This window comes from Macrobrachium nipponense, chromosome 1 (assembly GCF_015104395.2).
Source record: "Macrobrachium nipponense isolate FS-2020 chromosome 1, ASM1510439v2, whole genome shotgun sequence".
Lineage (NCBI taxonomy): Eukaryota > Metazoa > Arthropoda > Malacostraca > Decapoda > Palaemonidae > Macrobrachium > Macrobrachium nipponense.
This window is the reverse complement of record NC_087200.1, coordinates 100,986,369-100,997,102: the sequence shown is the minus strand read 5'-3', so window position 1 is coordinate 100,997,102 and position 10,734 is coordinate 100,986,369. Positions and strand designations below refer to the sequence as shown.

General features: G+C 45.7%; 1 protein-coding gene across 1 annotated transcript in view; it reads right to left on the bottom strand.

Moving 5' to 3' along the window:
* The window catches only part of LOC135218891 (homeobox protein DLL homolog), a 354,620-nt gene extending 347,971 nt beyond the window's left edge, over window positions 1-6,649 (bottom strand). Inside the window, exon 1 of the mRNA XM_064255337.1 lies at window positions 6,501-6,649. Within this exon, the coding sequence (XP_064111407.1) occupies window positions 6,501-6,530 (30 nt within the window). The 5' untranslated portion in view covers window positions 6,531-6,649. The remainder of the gene's footprint in view (window positions 1-6,500) is intronic.
* Window positions 6,650-10,734: the final 4,085 nt, after the last annotated feature.

The following is a 10,734-nucleotide window of genomic DNA, read 5'->3' as shown; positions in this document are numbered from 1 at the left end:
AGCGTGCTTGGAGGGCTGCTGCTGATCGTCCACCCGCGGTGGCGACGAGCAGCAGGCCTAGCCTTGCCACTCGCCTGGGGCGGAGAGAGGTACTCGGCTGAGAAACGTCGACGCTGATCTCTAGCGTCAGGCGAGCTGTTGCTGGTTACCGTCTCCGCCCGGTCCGATGGGAGCGGCGTCAGGTGACTGCTAGGCTCGTTTGTCGCGGTGAGACCGGCGAGCGTCCTCTCGGCGCGTCGAGCCGCTGGTACCAGCCGTGGCTGGTACCGACGGACCGCGGGGACCCTTTCCTCGCCTCTCAAACCCGTGCTGGTGTCAGCGACCGTCACGTCAAACCCGAGCAGCCAGCTGGTCGCTGCGAGAGCGTCCACTGGCCCTAGCGAGAGTCGTCTGCACGACACTCGCCAGTCTTCTGCTCCGCGCTTCGGTCTTGGCGGCGAGCGAGCTCGGGTTGTCAAGACTTGGCTGGACGGTCTCCGCGGGAGACCGTCCAATCGGTACTTCTCGCTAACGAGAAGCGAGGCGGATCCTGGTTTAGCGGCAGAAACCGCTAGAAACCAGGCGAGGAAGTGCCAGCCGAAGCTGGTACTCCTCTGGGCGTCCCCGTCTTCTTCTCCTTGGTAAGAAGAAAAGACGGGCCCTGTTCCCGAGGGAGCAGGAGGACCAGCAGAAGAGCTCCCCGAATCGCCAGAGCGAGACGGGCCCTTAGAAGGTCCCGAAGGAGCCTTCTTAGGGGGGAAAACCCGGGGTTACCAGCTGGTCGCTTGCAAGAGCGGGCCGCTGGCCTGGCAAGAGTCACCTGAGCGTCTCTCACCAGCCTTCTGCTCCGGGCCGCGTCTTGGCGCCCGATGCGAACTCTTGGAGCGTCCGAAACTTGGCTGCACGGTCTCCCGAGGGAGAACGTACACTCGGGATCTCTCGCGAACGAGAGACCGAGCCGGAACCTGGCGTAGCGGCATCGCCGCTAGCACCAGGCGAGGAAGTACCAGAGCTAACCGATACTCCTCTGGTCCCCGTCTATCTCTTCCTTACGGAAGGGGAGACGGGGCCCCGCTCCCGAAGGAGCAGGAGGACCAGCAGAAGGACCCCCCCCGTCCCACGGGGTGGGACGGGCCCTTAGAAGTTCCCGGAATTGAGACTTCTTAGGGGGGAGACAGCCTTCTTCTTCTTCGGCTTATGGGCCTTAGAAGTCGAAGGGGAAGAGGCAGCAGCAGACGATGAAGACGAAAAGATGACAGCTTCCTCTTCTCCTCTTCCTCGTCAGCTCACGCAGGACAGTCGTCAGGTCCTCCATCCAGGCCGGAGCCAGGGCTATTGCCGAAGCAACACGGCCCGAACTGCACCTGTCCGGAAGGACCTGGGACTGGGGAAGGACACACCGTGGGCAGGACCAGCATGGACAGGCTCAGGAACCAGGAGCGACAGGAACAGCAACCAGCTCAGGAGCGGCAGGAACAGCGGCAGCGGTTAGACCCAGAAGGGACAGCCAAGCCAACAGCGGGAATCACATCAGCGGCAGGTACGGCAGGCCAGCGATCGCCTCGTAGAATCATCGGCAGCCAGCGGAAACCTGGTCCTGGCGGCCGGTCCAGGGGCGAGCTGCTGGGAACAGCGGAAGTCTGGGGCAGGCAACCGAAACACGAAGAAACAGGCGGCGGCGGCAACCCCACCTCGGTACGGCGGCGGGCCCGGGGGGGGGCCCTAGTAGCGGCAGGACGGCGGAGGCGTCATCGAACCCAGCATGGGAGGAGTGTAGACCAAGGAGGGGGGGGTGAGCAGCAATAAGTGGCCGTGGTAGTAGTGGAGACCGCCCCAGACCTCGCTAGACGCTGCAGCAGCCTGTGGATGCTAGGCACGCCCTGCCGCTGCGGTGGTCCATACCTGTCCAAGGTCGTCTCCACGGATGTTAGCACCTGCTGGTAACATAGATAGATTAGTTAAGGGGGTTCCCTCACGCACGGGGGAAGACATGCCCCCACCCACCGAACGCAAGGAACGGACCCCAAATACAAAATACAACGAAGAAGCTGAGCGCGGGGGGGCAGGAAGGAAGACGAAGAATCGGATACCAAGGGCAGTCGCGGAGAGCTTTCCGACGACTTCCTGGCAGACCTTCGCTTCCCCTACCCCCGCACAGCAGTGAAAAGTAATATGAAAATGAAACAGAATACTGCCCTTGCGATTCACTTCATAGAACTTAAAGGGGAAAGATCATTCCCGGGTAATAACGGAAAACTTGATCCAATAATGATGCTATCATAAAAATATATATGAAAAGAATAAACAGAATACTGCACTTGCGATTTCACTTTCACATAAAAAAAAATCGTTAAGATCAATTCCCGGGTAAGAACGAAAATTGATCCAAATTAAATTTCATGCAAATAAATAAATGAAAATGAAAAGAATATTGCAATTGCGAATCCACTTCATTGCATTCTATTATACAAAATTAAAAAGGTCGTGCCGAGCGCAATCACACTCTCGGTAAACGAACGCACAGGGCAAAAATATAATGAAAAGAGTACTTACATTTTTCAATTACACACTTTCGCCCAAAATACATGACTCGGCGCGAGCGCGCCCGCCCTCCCCCGGCACCCGAGACATAATTCAAGGGTTCAATTCATGAAAAGAGAGTAAATCGCCGCAATCTACGGCGATAACTCCATGTTGGTTGTTCATAATTAAGTAATGAAAATGAAAACAGTGTACTTACAATATTCATTTTCAAGTTTCAAACAAACATTAGTAGAAAACACAATATAAACAAAGCATACGACGGATGAAGCGGGCAGAGAGCGATGACGAACACGTCCCTTCACACCCCGCGGCCGAAAAAAAAGCAAAGTGATTTGTTTACCTCCCAGTCGCGCGGCGCTGCGACTGTCGGACAAGCAGTTAACTACCGTTCTCCCCTTGTTCGAAGCTTACGACCGTTCCAGCTGCCGCTAGCTACTTCCTATTGTTAAAGGACCGATGGTTTGTATTACGTATCGGAACAAACACCAGTTGAGGAGGAGCAGCATAGCCTGGGGTTGACAACGTAGTGGTAGTGGTGGTCACTGTGGCATGCGTGACCGCAACAGAGCCAGCCAGATGGTAGAGCAGCCCCTGGACACTCGGCACGCCCTGCAAGCCCAACGATGCCCACACCTGTCCAAGGTCGTCCCTCGCAGCAGCAGCACCTGGGGAAGCAAAGGTCGGTTGGTTAGAAGGGGCCTCTACCCGTCCGCGCAGTGTAGACAAACGGATAGAGGACCCAGAATACAACTCCACGTCAGGGTACCTAGCGCCCTCCTCCACACTCGAAAGATCGGGTGAGGAGAAGGACCTGGAAACTCCCCCCGCAGGGAAAGGCGCCAACCGTGGGAGCTGAGCAGGGGGCAGGAAAGAAGATGAAGTCCGTAACCAAAGGAGCGCGGGATGAGCTCTCGACGACTCCTTGCTGGCCTTCGCTTCTTCCTACCCTCGTACAAGCCCCACTGCGCCTCCAACCAAGAAACACATACATCAGAAGGCTCGGCGCGGGTACACTCACGCCCCCGACACCGAGTGCACAATACATGGGGATCGATCTCAGGGAATGAGCGGAACTTACCGTACTTACGCCCCTCAGTTCCCAGGCACAGTCGCCGGATGATAGTAGGGCGCGGAGAATCCATGATCGATCAATTAAGTTCCAATTCAATAAAGAAACAAAAAGGGAAAAGATTGTACTTACAATAAATCTTGCAATCTTGCAACCACAAAGAGAAACTCAACCATACAATAAAGAAAGCAAACGACGATGAAGCGGGCAGAGAGCACAGAACACACGTCCACTCGCTGTGAGGCCGAAAGCAAAAGTGATTGTTTACCTCCCAGTCTCGCGCGCGCGCCTGTCGGACAAGCAGTTAACTACCGAACCCCTTGTTCGAAAGCTTACGACCTATCCAGCTGCCGCTAGTAACCTTCCTATTGTAAAAGGACCGAAAGTTTGTATGCCGTGTCGGAACAACTATAACTTACTCTTACACACACAATCTAACCCTAAACCTACTACTAGGGGACCCCAGTGGGAACCAGGGTTTTTGGGTGGGGGGGAGCAGGAGAAAAGTGATTTGAGGGGCAGTACCTAACCTAACACAACCACCTAACCTAACCTAGGGGGCTGTAAGCAGCCTAGTGGAGGGGCTTTGCCCCTCCTCCCCTTAAGGTCACTATGTCTCTGGCACAACTCCACTAGTTTTTGTGTATTTCCAGAATACATTAGACAAAAATCACCATAACTTAAATAAAGTCACTACAAGATGCTGGAATTTCGTCAACAGGATCTGGCCTATTAGCCCGTAAATGCTGCTCAGAAGTGCTTGCTAACAGCTCCATGTCTAAGAAGGAACTGAAGGAATAATGTGTTCTTGTGCTGAGAAAATTTTCGAACACCTGCGCCATTGGCCAAAGTTTCTGAGGTGTCAAAAAATGAAACTGTGATTGGCCAAACATGTAAGATATCATAGTGTACTCGTTTCTCTCCGGATTTTAGTAGTTACACGGCTCATTAAAAGTAAACATTACTGTAGAGGACACATCTCTCCTGACTTAAGAAAAATTTGAGGTAAAAACTTATCAAGCTCATTTAATTCCGCCTCGTTCAATCTCTCATACAATGACTATACCTAGTACGTACTTTTTATTTAGCTTTTCACATGCTCTTTCCATGTAGGTAGGTGTTTATTATTTTTAGGCACAGGATATAGGTACGGCAGCCGTATCCCGATCGTGGTAGATATTGGTACGGCAGTGAATTGTGCATGCGTCAATTTCAGACTTCCTGCCGTACAAATAATATAGTGAGGTGAGGGTACGGCAGATTCTGTCATTGGTGCCGTATTGCGCTCTAGACTTGCTGTAGATACGGCAGTTAGCTATATCCATTTACCAGTTTGCTAATCATACTGTATTATGTAAACCAGAGTTCGGCTTTTAGGCGGGACAGTCACGCTTTTTGAACATCTGTCCCCCTTTTTATAGTTAGCAAAATGTCCCTCCCCCCCTTTTTTTTTGTTTTGCTTTTGTGAATTTTGTCACGCTTTTTTGTACTACAAAAACAACACTATCCCAATTTTAATGGAATAGTGCTGACAACACTATCCCAATTTTAATGGAATAGTGCTGAAATTTTGTTTAATTTTGCCATTTCACTACCTGGTAAATTCCATCGTATTCTCCGACAGCTGCAATACCCAATGAAGTGAATTAAAAGAATATTGTAAAGTGTATAAAGGCCCTTGCAACTGCCGATGTCGGGCAGAATAAAGGGCCGAGAAAGTCACCAAAGGTACGATGGTAGTATATATATTTATATATAATCCTCTTTGAATCTCCTCTTCGGAATTCTTTTCAGGGCCGATTCGATCGTTCGTGACCTACGTAAATACCACGAATTACCCAATTTTTGAAAGTTTGAGTCTTCATAGATGTCTATGGCTTTTTTCAGCTTGTTAAAGCCTGAAAACATCTGTTTTTCAGTGAAAACTAATTATTATTCCGCGTTTCATGCTGTTCCGTCACCATTTTTCTTGCTGTCACTGATATGCCCAAAGACTGCGTATATACTTCAGTATATAGTCTTTGGATATGCGTGAGGCGGTAAACAAGGGTTCGCGCATGCGCAATTCACTGCCGTACCAATATCTACCGCGATTGGGGTACGGCTGCCATACCAATATCCAGTTCGTTATTTTTAATATCCAGTGCAGCATGATTCTGAAGTTTTACTAATTACTATTTCACCTGTGCTCCATTATATATAGTAGGCTAGGTAGGCTACACCATTTTTCAACTGTTTAGCTAAAAGACTAGGTTACTTTATCAATATTACTACCTTGTCTCCTTTACACTGACCATTGAAGAGAAGTTGGTAAAACTTCAGAAGCCTGCCGCACTGAAAACTAAATCGACATTGACAGCCAGCATTTCTGTGAATTGAACTGAATATATAGATTGAATTTTAGCCAAGGCCCAAGCACTGGGACCTTTGAGGTCATTTGGGATAGGTACCCTAGATCTACCAGGTCATTCAGTACTGGAAAGGAAATTGAGAGTTAGCCTAGGTAGGTTGAAAGGAGTAACAGAAGGAAACCTCGTTGCACGATGAAATTGTTAATTATTTGTAACAGGAGGAAAACCTCGTTGCACGCTGCAGTATAGGCTAGTAATTGTCTGTAAATAGCGGAAAACCTCGTTGCACGATGAGGTAGGCTATAGCCTATCCTAGTAATTGTTTGTAACAGGAAAAGATATATAGGCAATTCTAAGCATTAAGGACGCGGCTGCTTTTACCTCGTCTCTCTATTACCTACTAGGTACTACTACTTAGAATAACCGAGATATGAATTGAGGTATACTGCCTAGGTACTACCTACGCTAGCTGGGCTACAGCAAAAGGGACGAAAGGGTTTGCCGAGTTCTGTCCACTGTTACTACCTAGGCTAGTCCTAAAAGCTACAAAACTTTACCTTAACAGCAAATTGAAAGCTGAAATTCATTTAGGTAGATCTACATTTGTAACTAATGGCCGAACTACACCTCGCTACAACCAAGTAATGCTTATCTTAAGGCAATGTCTGGAGTAGTGGGTTATAGCAAAATAACCTTTGGTCATGCCATTGACAACTTGATTGCCAAGGGGTACCCTAGCGTTAGTAGCTACTTGGTATTCTTTTTAAACACACCTGGCATAGGCATCTGTCCTTTTCAAATAAAATACAGTCGCAAAAACATTTGTCAGGTACTTACATTTTTTTTTATAAAAAATTCCTTACTGAAAGCTAAAAACTGGTCGTATGCTCGAAACCCAATGTGGATTACTTTTACTACACACAAATAACTGAGTCACTCACTCACAGTCACCAAGGCGTCAAAGATGAACGACTATCCATGATTTATCAGGAACTCCAGTATTGCCACAAGTCTCAAACATTACCGTTACAGTGCAAATAACCCAACAACCATCGATAGCTTCTTTAAATATAAGCAAAAGTGTACTCATATCAGTATTATAATTGTAATACGCATAATGTAAGAAACCTACCCGAAAATATGTAAGAGAAAGTGGCTAACACCTTATTGTTGGTAATTCTGCTTAAGATTCCTGGTTTCAGAGACTGGACTCTCAACTCAACATTTACAGTAGCTTTTAAATCACAGTGCCACAGGCATACAAGGGAGCTGTCGGGAACGGATGGGGCTATCCTCCCCATTTGACCATCAGTTTTACTATATTTATTAATAATCTGAAATTATCACGAATCAGTTAATATAGTATGAAAATATAGATGTCAAGCAATATTTAAATTTGCGTGATCCTTGCTTTGAGGGAAATGGTTTCATTATTTCGAGTTCATTTATTTTAAAATGATTTCTCCGTTTCTTGTAGAATACTTCATTATGAGTTAAGCAAACGAGAAAGCTTTGAAAGTAAGATGTGTTTAGTAAAGATTTGAGTAACACGTGATAATTAAGGTTTTGAGATATAAGTTATGCGGTTACTCGTGATCATTTTTTCCCATGTAGTACTACCTACTCGTGTTTTATTCACATACAGTAAATGCACATGATCAAGCAATATAAAGCAGAGTTATATGTAGACTTTCGATAGCCTCTTTGTTCCCATTCCCCGCTCTGAAATATCTATAACATTTTACCTCTGGAAGTTTTGATTGGGGGGGTGGGGAGTGGTTTGGCGTGTGGAATATCTAGCTGGAAAAGTCTCCATACTTGGGTGTGATGGTAATTGCTTCATAGCAAAGGAAGATGAAGGAAAGGAGAACGCATTTTCGAGAAGTTCGGCAGTAAGGAGGTTTTCGCGTCCGTGTTGGAGGCGTCTTTTCCTCGCGGCTGTTCTGGAATTGTCGGGCGTGTTGTGGAGCGCAAAAACGCGCCAATGTTACGTGAGAAACGCCGCGATTTCTGATGCAATACCTCGTCTAGATTCATCTAAGGAGTTCTAGAAATCCCTGGAGTCGGTGACGTTCGCCGTAGGCTCCGCCCCCAGAGTGCCGTATAAATACGATGAACGAACTTTGGAGAGCAGTGATCGTAGAAGAAGGAAGAGATCGTAAAAGAGAGGGATCACCAGTTAGTAAGAGCCACAGATCAGATTATCAGTGAGAGATCAGCAGCAGTGATCGTCAGAGAGAGACTGGAGACGAAGGAACCGACGAAGTATCAATTATCAAAAGAGTAGTTAGAGTTGGTTGGATATTGGTCTAGTCGTCTTCCGGTGTGGACAGCCGAGTTGTCTCTATGTTGAGCAGACTTCGGAGAAGAAAAGGGGAGAGTTCCTGCCTTATGAATAGACTAGTTTCTGCAATACGGAGTCAAGAGGACGTCTGCAATTGCCGCTCTACTTTTATGAAGCCACCTCTTGGAAGTGCCAAACTAATTAGCAAGTATTCGAATTGCCTCACTGTTTCCCCCAGTTCATGCAGTGTAAGATTCTATCTGTTTATGTAAATAGGAGATACCATTCTGCATTTACTTTTGTTAGTAAGCTTGTAAATAAACCTTTGTTGTGTTAGTGTTTCTTTCTATATTCGTATCCCCAGTTTCAGCTGTTGGTGTTGATATATATTATATATCTATATATCTTATATATTATATAATATATATATATAATATATATATTTTTTTTTTTTTTTTTTTTTATTTCATATCGAACCTGAAGCGGACCTATCTAAGAGTCCGTAACATTGGGATGTTTAACTAATTGACGATACGGTTTTAAAAGCAAATGTTGGATGCTACCTGGGGTGAGTTTTAAAATGTTGTCAATGTCTTTTAATTCTGATACATATGTTAAGGAATTAGATAGCCCATGCAATCTGTACCAGTTCTGAAACTATAGTCTATTAGCAAGCTCTCAGTGGTAGATGCCTTAAATTTTTCGCCGTCTGAGGTTGATCAGCGCCCCACGATGTATGGAATAGAACTTTCAGGACATCTATTGCTTTCAAGCGTTTTGTCTAATGTATTTCAGGTGTGGAATCCACGTCAGCTCGTTATAAAAAAATCAACCCAAGAAGCCTGGTTTAACTGACGCATGGAATTCTCTGACCATGTATGAACAACAGATCTAGGTCAGGATGGACTCCTATGGGCAAAATTGCATGATTATCGTTTTATTAGCTGAAAGCCTAAAACCATTCATCTCAGCCTACTTCACATTAATACACAGCTGAAGGCAGTTTTAAGCTTCTGCCACACGGTATTAACCCGGTATGAACTCACCTCATAGTGTGCGTAATCTACTCTGAGGTGCTAGTTTTAGACATAGTGGAAACTCCTTGGAACTCCGTGTTTAGTACTAGTCTCTCGGGGATCAAGGTATTATTATTCAACCATTTCTATATTGTGTGGTCGACAAATTATATTAATAAACCATAGCCTCATGTGGCCGTCTACTTTACTTAGCATGAGTTTGCCTTGGACTTTGACAGAGGTGGATACTACATACCAGGTTAATACCCTGCCATCATTGCTGCTGTGAAAGATATCAAAAGATCAACAATGAATAAATTATAAATCTAAAGGTGAGTTTACGCTAGGCTTCACCGCGTGGCTGCATGCATAAGACTCATCACCAACTCCAAATTTCTTGTTAGGCCCGTCTACTGGACTGCTCATCACGACATGTCATATAGTACCACCACTTAAACAAGCCAAGCTTGGTGGCTAAAGCCTGACTACTCTGCGGACGACTCAGCTGCCATCCAGTGCAGTTTTACTGTATCGCCATGGAATGGAAAGAAGAGATCCATTTTTTGATAGAGTATTTTCAGCATTATCCATATTTACAGTACGTAAAATTATAATTATATTAAAATTGAAATGAACGTCATGCTGCAATGAAGCTAAGGGAAAAGATGGTTTTGATTAACAACAAAATTACAGAAGATATAAAAGAAAATCCACAGGCTACGTGGCCAGTACAAGCAAGAACAGAAAAAAGAATGGTAATATAAAATCAGGAGCTGGAACAGATGATTTATATGTTCATAAGCTTTGGTGCTATGATTTGCTACATTTCTTGCGAGAAGACAGTATTCAAGAGTCAACTTCATCATTGGGAATAATAGAGGTAAACATATTTTAGATGTCTCAAAATTGTGCATTTGGTCATACATTTGTGTTACAACAACAGGAGCACAGGCAAATTCTTCCTCATCACTGCTCATCTTGGCTGTCAGGAAAATAATGCTACCAGTCGCAGCACTCACGTAGTGTAGAGGTAATACATGGCGAGTTTACACTAGGCTTCACAGCGCACTACATTGACGACCTAACCCACTTTGCCTTGGTGACATATTATTATTATTATTATTATTATTATTATTATTATTATTATTATTATTATTAAAAATAATGGCAGAATTCACAGAACTGATTTTCTACAATATTCTTTCAATTCTCCTTATGATTTGCTTTTCTGGCACGCTGGTATTATAAAGCAGCTGTCCAATGTTCATCGTGCTGTAGGTCGTCAACGGAAATTTCGGGCAGGCTGGTGTTATCAAAAGCAAACTGGTTATCAGGGACAGGCTGAGGTCGTCAACAGGAATACAGGTGCGTTTCGTAGGTCGGGAACAGGCCGTAGTTGTCAGGGGTCTATCCGGTATTTCTTGTTATTTCTTCGTTTCTGGTTTTTAAAAGGCGTCTAGATGTTTCGGCCACCTCGTTTGGCCATCTTCG